Genomic DNA, 12,601 nt, shown 5'->3' with positions numbered 1-12,601 from the left:
AGTCCCCCATAACAACTACCCTGTTACTCTCGCTCCTGTCAAGAATCATCTTCGCTATCCTTTCCTCTACATCTCTGGAACTATTCGGAGGTCGATAGAAAACTGCCAACAGGGTGACCTCTCCGCTCCTGTTTCTAACCTCGGCCCATACTACCTCAGTAGACGAGTCCTCAAACATCCTTTCTGCCGCTGTAATACTCTCCTTGATTAACAATGCCACACCCCCCCTCTTTTACCATCTTCTCTGTTCTTACTGAAACATCTAAATCCCGGAACCTGCAACATCCATTCCTGCCCCTGCTCTACCCATGTCTCTGAAATGGCCACAACATCGAGATCCCAGGTACCAACCCATGCTGCAAGCTCACCCACCTTATTCCCACCTTATTCATCTCTGTCCGAAGTGGCTTCCCTTTTATTTTGAAACTGTGTCCCCTGGTTCTAGTTCCCCAACCAGGGGAAACATCTTAGCTGCATCTACCCTGTCTATTGCTTAGCTCTGTCTATCGCATGCTACTTCCTCTGTTTAGCATGCAAGTAGTCCTGTGTTGTAGCTTTACCAGGCTGACGTCTCATTTTTAGGTATGCATGGTACTGCTTCTTGCATGCTCTCCTGCTCTCCTCATTGAACCAGGGTTGGTCTCCCGGCTTGATGGCAATGGTAGAGTGGGGGTTATGCCGGGCTGAGGTTACAGATTGTGGTTGAATACAATTCTGTTGCTGCTGATGGCTCACAGCGCCTCAGGGATGCCCAGTTTTGAGTTGCCAGAACTCTTCTGAACCTATCCCATTTATCACAGTGGTAATGCAGGGTGTCCTCAGTGTTAAGATGGGACTTCGTCTTTACGAGGACTGTGTGGTAGTCACTCCTACCAATACTATAATGGACAGATGCATCTGTGACAGGTAGATTGGTGAGGACAAGGTCAGGTAGGTCTTTCCTTCTTGTTGGTTCTCTGCCTACGTGCCACATACCCAGTCTAGCAGCTGTGTCCTTTAGGACTCAGGCAGCTCGATCAGTAGTGGTGTTATGGAGCTAGTCTGAATGATGGACAATGATGTTCCAGCCGAAGACTGTAATGAAAGCTCTGAACCATTTCTACCTTCCAGAAATGTTTCCTCTAAGCACAGTGGTTAGCACCGCAGCCTCACAGCTCCAGCGACCCAGGTTCAATTCTGGGTACTGCCTGTGTGGAGTTTGCAAGTTCTCCCTGTGTCTGCGTGGGTTTCCTCCGAGTGCTCCGGTTTCCTCCCACAGACAAAAGACTTGCAGGTTGATAGGTAAATTGGCCATTATAAATTGCCCCTAGTATAGGTAGGTGGTCGGGAAATATAGGGACAGGTGGGGATGTGGTAGGAATATGGAATTAGTGTAGGATTAGTATAAATGGGTGGTTGATGGTCGGCACAGACTCAGTGGGCCGAAGGGCCTGTTTCAGTGCTGTATCTCTAAATAAATAAATAAACCCAGAAGTTCCCACGCAGGCACAAGTCTGCACAATTGGGTCATTGTACATGCGGGGCTGCTCACTTAAACAAATCACCGGCAGATTACAAAGAAAATTAGAGTGTACGTTGCCCTCCAGTCCTAACTAAATTATTAACTTCAATATTGCCCTGTCAGACGTGCCATCCTGCAGATGAGATATTAAACTGAGGTTACATCTATCCAGAGTCCATCTCACCCCATAACCCCACCCCATCACCCCAGCAACTCAGTGTCCGCCGCACCCGCCCAGTATTTACACAGAGGATGGTTAGGAGCCAGTCATGTTGTAATGAGAGTTCCTGTTCTGTTGCAGAGGGAACTGACGGAGAGTCGCTGGTCCCCAGCCTCAGCACAGCACTCGAAGAAGCTGAAATTTAATGGGGAGCCAAAGAAACCACCTATGTAAGTGACCGTCCACTCACTGCCACTAACCAACCACTAACCATCCACTGACAACAGTGACCGTCCGCTAACAGCCAGTCTGGGTGGGTCATGAGGAGCCACCCGGGTCCTACCTCCTGCCCAGGGAGGTACAAATTCTAACAGCAGCCAGAATTCCAGGCATTGGTTTTCTGTGATGTGTTGATTAGAACCCACATCCCAGAGTTGAAAGGACAGTGTCTGGCCCTGCCCTGCTCTGTTTCTCCTGTCCTGACCAGGCAGTAGGAGTTCAGGATAGTAGGTGGGTAGCCACCCAGAAGAGTAGGAAGAGGCAGGAAATGCAGGAGTCTTCAGGTTGTGTGCCACCCTCAAACTGGTACTCAGTTTTGGAGACTGCTGAGAATGACGACACCTTGAAGGAGTGCAGTCCAGACCATGGCACCAATGGGCATGGGAGGGAGCAGCAAAGTGCAGAAATACAGTCATTAAAGGAGTTTCAATAGTCAGGGGACTGACAGGCATTTCAGTAATAGTTATCGTGAGTCCTGCATGGTGTGTTGCTTCCCTGATGCCAGGGTAAAGGACATAACAGAGTGGATACAGGATATTCTGCAGGGGGAAGGGAATGAGCCAGAAGTTATGGTACATGCTGGTACCAACGACATAGCAAGGACAGGTATTGAGGTCCTAGGATCAGATTTTCAGGAGCAAGGAAGGAAGTTAAAAAGTAGGACCTCAAGGGTAGTAATCTCTGGATTACTGCCAGTGCCACATGCTAGCAAGAGTAGAAATAGGAAGATAGGGAGGATCAGTGCGTGGCTTGAAGCACAGTGTCGGAGGGAGGGCTTCAGATTCTTGGGGCATTGGGACCAGTTCTGGGGCAGGAGGCACCTATTCAAAAAGGGCAGGTTGCACCTCAACAGGACTGGGACCAATGGCCTCGTGGGGAGGTTCACTAGAATGGTTGGGGAGGGTTTAAACTAAATTGGCAGGGGGTGGGCACCAGCATATAGAAGTAGAAAAGAGGAATAAGGTGCATAAGGTTGGACAGTACGAGAGAAGGGAGTAGTTCCATATTAGATAGGACCGAGGAGGACTACAAGGAATGCAAAGACAGGATTACAATGCATGTATGTAAACACACAAAGTGTGGTGAATAAAATTGGTGAGCTACAAGCACAAATAGCAGTATGGGAATATAATGTAGTGGCAATAACAGACTGGGTGCTTAATATACAAGGATATTAAGTGTTCAGAAAAGATAGGGAAGGAAAAAAGGGAGGTGGAGTGGCAGTATTGATTAGGGAAGACATTGCAGTGCTGGAAAAGGAGGACGGCCTTGAGAGGGCAAGAACCGAATCCATTTGGTTAGCGTTGAGAAGCGAAATGGGTATGATCAGGTTACTAGGGGTATTCTATTGGCCTCCAAATAGTGAGAGAGAGAGAGATAGAGGAGCAAATCTGCAGGGAAATTACAGAGAAATGTGCAAGAACTATAGATATTGGGGGACTTTAATTACCCAAATATCAATTGGGTTAATTTTAGAGTAAAGGTTAAGGAGGAGGAGGAATTTCTGAAATGTGTTTAGGAGAACTTCCTTGATCAGAATGTTCTCAGCCCAATTAGAAAGGAGACATTGCTGGATTTGGTGCTGGGAAATGAGGTGGGCCAAGTGGACCAAGTGTCTGTGGGAGAGCACTTGGGTAAGAGTGATCATCGTATCATATGGTTTAGACTATTAATGCAGAAAAGCAAGGAACGAAATAAGGTAGAACGTCTAGATTGGAAGAGGGTTAATTTCAACACAATGAGAAGGGATCTAGCCAGGTTAGAATGCAACCAAGACACACAGGAAGAGCTGTATCAGAACAATGGGTTATCTTTAAGGAGGAGATGCTTCAGGTAAAGGCTGGGAACATTCCAACAAGGATGAAAGATAGAGGAACCAAGAAATAGGCTCCCTGGATGATGAGGGATATAGAGAATATGATGAAACAAAAAAAAAGGGTGTATGATGCATGTCAAGTGAACTCATCAAGTGAGAACCTGGCCATATACAGTATGTTGAGAGGGGAGGTGAAGAGGAAAATTAGACTGACAAAGAGAGAATAGTATGACAGTCAACATAAAAGGGAACCCAAAGATCGTCGACTGGCATGTAAATATAAAGCGGGTAGTAAGATGAGGAGTGGGGCCTATTAGGGACAGAGAGGATGGCACAGTGGCGCAGTGGTTAGCACCGCAGCCTCACAGCTCCAGCGACCCGGGTTCAATTCTGGGTACTGCCTGTGTGGAGTTTGCAAGTTCTCCCTGTGTCTGCGTGGGTTTTCGCCGGGTGCTCCGGTTTCCTCCCACAGACAAAGACTTGCAGCTGGTAGGTAAATTGGCCATTATAAATTGCCCCTAGTGTAGGTAGGTGATAGGGAATATGGAATTACTGTAGGGTTAGTATAAATGGGTGGTTGTTGGTCGGCACAGACTCGGTGGGCCGAAGGGCCTGTTTCAGTGCTGTATCTCTAAATAAAATAAATAAATAAATATATGCTTAGAGGTGCAGGTCAAGGCTAATATACTTAATGAGTACTTTGTATCAGTGTTCCACAGAAGTGGAATCTGATAAAATATCGGCAGAAGTGGAGAGAGCAGAGGCAATGGATAGGGTAAAAATTGAGAGAGGGAGGCACTAAAAAGGGTGGCTATGCTTAGGGTAGATAAGTCACCTGTTCCAGATGGCTTGCATCCCAGGTGGCTAAAGGAAGTGGGGGTGGAGATAGCAGAAGGGCATGGTATAATCTTCCAATCTTGCCTGGATACAGGGAAGGTGCCACAGGATTGGAGAGTGGCAAATGTGACACCTTTATTCAAGAAAGGGTGTAAGGACAGTCCCAGCAACTACGGGCCAGTCAGTTTAACATCAGTGGTGGGTAAGGTTTTAGAAACAATAATCAGGGAAAACACCGACACACATTTAGAGAGGTTTGAGTTAATTAAGGAGAGCCAGCACGGATTTGTAGAAGACAGATCATGCTTGACTAATCTAATTGAATCTTTTGAGGTAACAGAGAAGGTTGATGAAGGGAATGTGGTGGATGTTGATTGTATGGATTTTAAGAAAACATTTGATAAAGTACTACAGAAAAGTCTGGTTAACAAAATTGAGGCTCATGGAATAGGAGGGTCAGTGTCCAATTGGATAAAAAATTGGCTTAAGGACAGAAAACAGCGAGTCATAGTAAATGGTTATTTTTCATAGAATCGTAGAAAGTTTATGGCACAGAAAGAGGCCACTTGGTCCATCGTGTCTGTGCTGGCTGAAAAAGGAGCCACCCAGCCTAATTCCACTCCAGCATTTGGTCTGTAGTCCTGCAGATATGCACATGAGGTGCATCTCCAGACACCTTTTAAATGAGTTGAGGGTTCCTGCCTCAACTACCCTTTCAGGCAGTGAGTTCTAGAGCCCCACCACCCTCTGGGTGAAAAAGATTTTCCTCATCTCCCCTCTAATCACTTTAAATCTATGCCCCCTCGTCACTGACCTCTCTGCTAAGGTGAATAGACCCTTCACCTCCACTCTATCCAGGACCCTCACAATTTTGTACAATTCAATCAGATCTCCCCTCAGCTTTCTCTGTTCCAAGGAGAACAACCCCAGCCTATCCAATCGTTCCTCATAGCTGCATTTTTCCAGTCCTGGCAACATCCTCGTAAATCTCCTCTGTACCCTCTCTAGTGCAATTACATCCTTTCTGTAATGAGGTGACCAGAACTGCACACAGTATTCAAGTTGTGGCCTAACCAATGAGTTATACAGTTCCAGTATAACCTCCCTGCTCTTATATTCTATACCTCGGCTAATGAAGGAAAGGATTCCATATGCTTTCTTAACCACCTTATCGATCTGTCCTGCTACGTTCAGGGATCTGTGGACGTTCACTCCACGATCCCTCACTTCCTCTACACTTCTCAGTATTTTCCCATTAATTGTGTATTTCTTTTCCTTGTTTGACCTCCCCAAATGCATCACCTCACACTTCTCCAGGTTGAATTTCATTTGCAACTTTTCTGCCCATCTGACCAGACCATCAATATCTTCCTGCAGCTGAAACTATCCTCCTCGCTATCTACCACACGGCCAATCTTTGTTTAGTCTGCAAACTTCTTGATCTTGCCCCCTACATTTACATCCAAATCGTTAATATATACCATAAAAAGCAGGGGACCCAGTACTGAGCCCTGTGGAACACCACTGGAAACAGCCCTCCAGTCGCTAAATTACCCATCAACAATTACCCTTTGTTTCCTGTCACTGAGCCAATTTTGTATCCATCTTGCTGCATTTCCCTGGATCCCATGGGATTTTATTTTTTTAACCAGTCTGCCATGTGGGACCTTGTCAAAAGCCTTGCTAAAATCCATATAGACCACGTCAACTGCACTACACTCATCTATCTCCCTTGTTACTTCTTCAAAAAATGCAGTCAAGTTGGTCAGACAAGATCTTCCCTGAACAAATCCATGCTGACTAACCTTGATTAACCTGTGCCTTTCTAAGTGACAGTTTATCCTGTCTCTCAGAATTGATTCCAATAATTTGCCCACTACGGAGGTTAGACTGACTGGCTGTAATTATTTGGTCTATCCCTCACTCCTTTTTAAACCAAGGTACAATGTTAACAATTCTCCAATCCTCCAGCATCACACCTTTATCCAGTGAGGAAAATAATGAACAGACCCTCTGCTATTTCCTCTCTGGCTTCTTTTAACAGCCTAGGGTACATTTCATCCAGCCCTGGTGATTTATCAACTTTCAAGGATGCTAATCCCATTAATACTTCTCCTCTCCTCTCCCTTTGTTTATCACATCCAATACTTCACCGCCCTCTTCCGTAACTACAGTATCTGCATTCTTCCCCTCTTTTGTGAAGACAGATGCAAAGTATTCATTAAGAACGATACTAACATCTTCCGCCCCTACACAGAGGTTACCTTTTTGGTCTTTTATGGGCCCTACTCTCTCCTTAGTTATCCTCTTACTCTTAATGTATTGATAAAACATCTTTGGGTTCACATTGATTTTGTTTGCCAATATTCTTTCATGCCCTCTCTTTGCTTTCCTAATTTCCTTTTTAATTTTACCCCTCCACTTTCTATACTCCTTTCCGCTTTCTTTCGTATTGAGTTCTCGGTGTCGGACATAAGCTTTCCTTTTCTGCCTTATCTTACCCTATAAGCTGCTTGATATCCATGGGGCTCTAGATTTGTCCATCCCAGCCTTTTTCTTTGTGGGAACATGTTTACTCTGAACTCCTTGAATCTCCCCTTTGAATGCCTCCCACTGTTCTGACACTGATTTACCTTCAAATAGCTGTTTCCAGTCCACTTTCACTAAATTACTCCTCAGTTTAGTAAAATTGACCTTGTCCCAATTGAGAATTCTAACTCCTGTTCTATCTTTGTCCTTTTCCATAATTACGTTAAAACTGACTGAATTATGATCACTATCACCAAAATGCTCTCCCACTGCCACTCCTTCCACCTGCCCATCTTCATTTCCTAAAACTAAGTCTAAAACTGCACCCTCTCTTGTTAGACTTGCTATATACTGGGCAAAAAAGTTCTCCTGGATGCACCTCAAGAATTCTGCTCCCTCAATTTTCACACTAAAACTATCCCAGTTAATATTGGGGTAGTTAAAATCCCCAACTAATACTGCCCTATTGTTCTTGCACTTCTCAGAGATTTGCTCTCATATCTGCTCTTCTATCTCTCTCTGACTGTTTGGGGGTCTATAGTACACTCCCAGCAGTGTGATTGCCCCTTTTTTGTTCCTCAGCTCAATCCATATGGCCTCATTTGATGATCCTTCCAATATTTCATCCTTCCTCACAGCTGTAATAGTTTCCTTGACCAAAATTGCCACTCCCCCTCCTTTCTGATCCCCCTCCCTATCACGTCTGAAAACCCTGTAACCAGGAATGTTGAGCTGCCATTCCTGTCTCTCCCTAAGCCTTGTTTCTGTAATAGCTATGATATCATACTGCCACATGTCTATCTGTGCCCTCAGCTCATCTGCTTTATTTGCTATACTCCTTGCATTTTCAGACTAAAGGATGGTAGACAGGATGGTTCCCCAAGGGTCAGTGCTGGGATCACTGCATTTTTGATATATATAAATGACTTAGATCTTGGAATACAGAGTAGAATCTCAAAATTTGTTGACGACACCAAACTTGGAAGTGTGGCAAACAGTGAGGATGATATGAATCGCCTGCACCAGGACATACATAGACTAGCAGAATGGGCAGACAGGTGGCAGATGGAATTTAATAGTGACGTGTGAGGTGATGCATTTTTGGTAAAAAGAATAGGGAGAGGAAATATATACTTCATGGCATAGTTCTAAAGAGTGTGCAGGAACAGAGACCCAGGGGTTCAATGATCTTTGAAGGAAATAGGACAGATTGAGAGAGTGGTTAGTAAAGCATATGGGATCTTGAGCTTCATAAACAGAGGCATTGAGTACAAAGGCAGGGAAGTTACGCTGAACCTTTATAAAGCTCTGGTTAGGCCACAACTAGAGAATTGTGTCCAGTTCTGGTCCCCACACTTCAGGAAGGATGTGAGGGTCCTTGAGAGGGTGCAGAGGAGATTTACCAGAATGGTTCCAGGGATGGAGGATTTTAGTTACAAGATTAGGTTGGAAAAGTTGGGTTTGTTCTCCTTAGAACAAAGGAGATTGAAGAGACATTTAGTAGAAATGTACAAGATTACGACAGGCTTAGATAAGTTAAACAAAGAAAATCTGTTCCCATTAACTAATGGTACAAGGACTAGGGGACACAGAATGAAGCTTTTGGGAAAGAGATGCAGGACGAATGTGAGTGGGTGTTAATGACCTGGAACTCGTTGCCCAGGAGGGTGGTGGAAGCGGAGACAAATCAATGACTTCAAAAGGATGTTGGATGGCCACTTGAGGGAAAGACTTGCAGGGATATGGGGATCGACTGGAAATGGGACTGACTGGGTAGCTCCGACTGGGTAGCTCCGACTGGGTAGCTCCGACTGGGTAGCTCCGACTGGGTAGCTCCGACTGGATAGCTCCGACTGGGTAGCTCCGACTGGGTAGCTCCGACTGGATAGCTCCGACTGGGTAGCTCCGACTGGGTAGCTCCGACTGGATAGCTCCTACTGGGTAGCTCCGACTGGATAGCTCCGACTGGGTAGCTCCGACTGGGTAGCTCCGACTGGGTAGCTCCGACTGGATAGCTCCGACTGAGTAGCTCCGACTGGATAGCTCCGACTGAGTAGCTCCGACTGGATAGCTCCGACTGGGTAGCTCCGACTGGGTAGCTCCGACTGGATAGCTCCGACTGGGTAGCTCCGACTGGGTAGCTCCGACTGGGTAGCTCCGACTGGATAGCTCCGACTGGGTAGCTCCGACTGGGTAGCTCTGTGCATTGCCGACATGGACCGGGCTGTAAAGGATTTTATGACCTGACCTGACGGTATTTGCCGCCTTCTGACCTGTCATGCCTGTTTGCCCAGTTCTGACCTGTTTGGCCTGACTTGCCCTGCCCTGTTCTGACCTCTCCTAACTTGTTACCTGCAGGAGTGGTTACCAGATGTTCTCCCAGGAGTTGTTGACCAGTGGGGAGCTCAGTCACTTTGGCCTGAAGGAGAGGATGGTGGAGATCGGAAAGAGATGGCAAAATCAGAGCCAAGCCCAGAAAGATGGGTACAAGAAACTAGTGGAGGAGCAGCAGCAGGAATACAAGATTGAGCTGGAGCTTTGGCTCAAGGTTGGTGCCCTCAGTGTGTTCACAGACATTTCCCCACCAGTACTGTACTCCAGTGTTATCCAGTGACAAACCTGTCCCCAACAGTACTGTACCCCAGTGTTATACAGTGACAGACCTGTACCCACCAGTACTGTACCCCAGTGTTATACAGTGACAGACCTGTCCCCACCAGTACTGTACTCCAGTGTTATACAGTGACAAACCTGTCCCCACCAGTACTGTACCCCAGTGTTATACTGTGACAAACCTGTCCCCAACAGTACTGTACCCCAGTGTTATACAGTGACAGACCTGTACCCACCAGTACTGTACCCCAGTGTTATACAGTGACAGACCTGTCCCCACCAGTACTGTACTCCAGTGTTATACAGTGACAAACCTGTCCCCACCAGTACTGTAATCTAGTGTTATACAGTGACAAAACTGTCCCCACCAGTACTGTACCCCAGTGTTATACACTGACAGACCTGTACCCACCAGTACTGTACTCCAGTGTTATACACTGACAGACCTGTCCCCACCAGTACTGTACCCCAGTGTTATACACTGACAGACCTGTCCCCACCAGTACTGTACCCCAGTGTTATACAGTGACAGACCTGTCCCCACCAGTACTGTACCCCAGTGTTATACAGTGACAAACCTGTCCCCACCAGTACTGTATCCCAGTGTTATACAGTGACAAACCTGTCCCCAACAGTACTGTACCCCAGTGTTATAGTGTCAGACCTGTCCCCACCAGTACTGTACTCCAGTGTTATACAGTGACAAACCTGTCCACACCAGTACTGTACCCCAGTGTTATACAGTGACAGACCTGTCCCCACCAGTACTGTACCCCAGTGTTATACAGTGACAGACCTGTCCCCACCAGTACTGTACCCCAGTGTTATACAGTGACAGACCTGTCCACACCAGTACTGTACCCCAGTGTTATACAGTGACAGACCTGTCCCCACCAGTACTGTACTCCAATGTTATACAGTGTCAGACCCGTCTGCACCAGTACTGTACTCCAGTGTTATACAGTAACAGACCTGTCCCCACCAGTACTGTACCTCAGTGTTATACAGTGACAAACCTGTCCCCACCAGTACTGTACCCCAGTGCTTTACAGTGACAGACCTGTCCCCACCAGTACTGTAGCCCAGTGCTTTACAGTGACAGACCTGTCCCCACCAGTACTGTACCCCAGTGTTATACAGTGACAGATCTCTCCCCACCAGTACTGTACCCCAGTATTATACAGTGACAGATCTCTCCCCACCAGTACTGTACCCCAGTATTATACAGTGACAGATCTCTCCCCACCAGTACTGTACGCCAGTGTTTTATGGTGTCAGACCTGTCCCCACCAGTACTGTATCCCAGTGTTATACAGCAACAGACCTGTCCCCACCAGTACTGTACCCCAGTGTTTTACAGTGACAGACCTGTCCCCACCAGTACTGTACTCCAGTGTTATACACTGACAGACCTGTCCCCACCAGTACTGTACTCCAGTGTTATACACTGACAGACCTGTCCCCACCAGTACTGTACTCCAGTGTTATACACTGACAGACCTGTCCCCACCAGTACTGTACTCCAGTGTTATACAGTGACAAACCTGTCCACACCAGTACTGTACCCCAGTGTTATACAGTGACAGACCTGTCCCCACCAGTACTGTACCCCAGTGTTATACAGTGACAAACCTGTCCCCACCAGTACTGTACCCCAGTGTTATACACTGACAGACCTGTCCCCACCAGTACTGTACTCCAGTGTTATACAGTGACAAACCTGTCCCCACCAGTACTGTACCTCAGTGTTATACAGTGACAAACCTGTCCCCACCAGTACTGTACCCCAGTGCTTTACAGTGACAGACCTGTCCCCACCAGTACTGTACTCCAGTGTTATACAGTGACAAACCTGTCCACACCAGTACTGTACCCCAGTGTTATACAGTGACAGATCTCTCCCCACCAGTACTGTACCCCAGTATTATACAGTGACAGATCTCTCCCCACCAGTACTGTACCCCAGTATTATACAGTGACAGATCTCTCCCCACCACTACTGTACGCCAGTGTTTTATGGTGTCAGACCTGTCCCCACCAGTACTGTATCCCCGTGTTATACAGTGACAGACCTGTCCCCACCAGTACTGTACCCCAGTGTTTTACAGTGACAGACCTGTCCCCACCAGTACTGTACTCCAGTGTTATACACTGACAGACCTGTCCCCACCAGTACTGTACTCCAGTGTTATACACTGACAGACCTGTCCCCACCAGTACTGTACTCCAGTGTTATACACTGACAGACCTGTCCCCACCAGTACTGTACTCCAGTGTTATACAGTGACAAACCTGTCCACACCAGTACTGTACCCCAGTGTTATACAGTGACAGACCTGTCCCCACCAGTACTGTACCCCAGTGTTATACAGTGACAAACCTGTCCCCACCAGTACTGTACCCCAGTGTTGTACAGTGACAGACCTGTCCCCACCAGTACTGTACTCCAGTGTTATACAGTGACAAACCTGTCCCCACCAGTACTGTACCCCAGTGTTATACAGTGACAAACCTGTCCCCAACAGTACTGTTCCCCAGTGTTATAGTGACAGACCTGTCCACACCAGTACGGTACCCCAGTGTTATAGAGTGACAGACCTGTCCCCACCAGTACTGTACTCCAATGTTATACAGTGACAAACCTGTCCACACCAGTACTGTATCCCAGTGTTATACAGTGTCAGACCCATCTGCACCAGTACTGTACCCCAGTGTTATACAGTAACAGACCTGTCCCCACCAGTACTGTACCCCAGTGTTATACAGTGACAAACCTGTCCCCACCAGTACTGTACCCCAGTGTTGTACAGTGACAGATCTCTCCCCACCAGTACTGTACCCCAGTATTATACAGTGACAGATCTCT

The 12,601-nt window shown here is 46.8% G+C and overlaps 1 protein-coding gene across 1 annotated transcript in view; it reads left to right on the top strand.

Annotated features, from left to right (window-relative positions):
• LOC137369690 (nucleolar transcription factor 1-like) overlaps positions 1 to 12,601 on the top strand; it is a 173,363-nt gene that overhangs the window by 114,319 nt on the left and 46,443 nt on the right. The window contains exons 9-10 of the mRNA XM_068031025.1: positions 1,803 to 1,891; positions 9,481 to 9,670. Coding sequence (XP_067887126.1) covers positions 1,803 to 1,891; positions 9,481 to 9,670 — 279 coding nt within the window. The remainder of the gene's footprint in view (positions 1 to 1,802; positions 1,892 to 9,480; positions 9,671 to 12,601) is intronic.

Source organism: Heterodontus francisci, chromosome 5 (assembly GCF_036365525.1).
Source record: "Heterodontus francisci isolate sHetFra1 chromosome 5, sHetFra1.hap1, whole genome shotgun sequence".
In the NCBI taxonomy this organism is placed as follows: Eukaryota; Metazoa; Chordata; class Chondrichthyes; order Heterodontiformes; family Heterodontidae; genus Heterodontus; species Heterodontus francisci.
The sequence above is the reverse complement of the archived record's forward strand: the minus strand, read 5'-3'. Positions and strand labels throughout refer to the sequence as shown.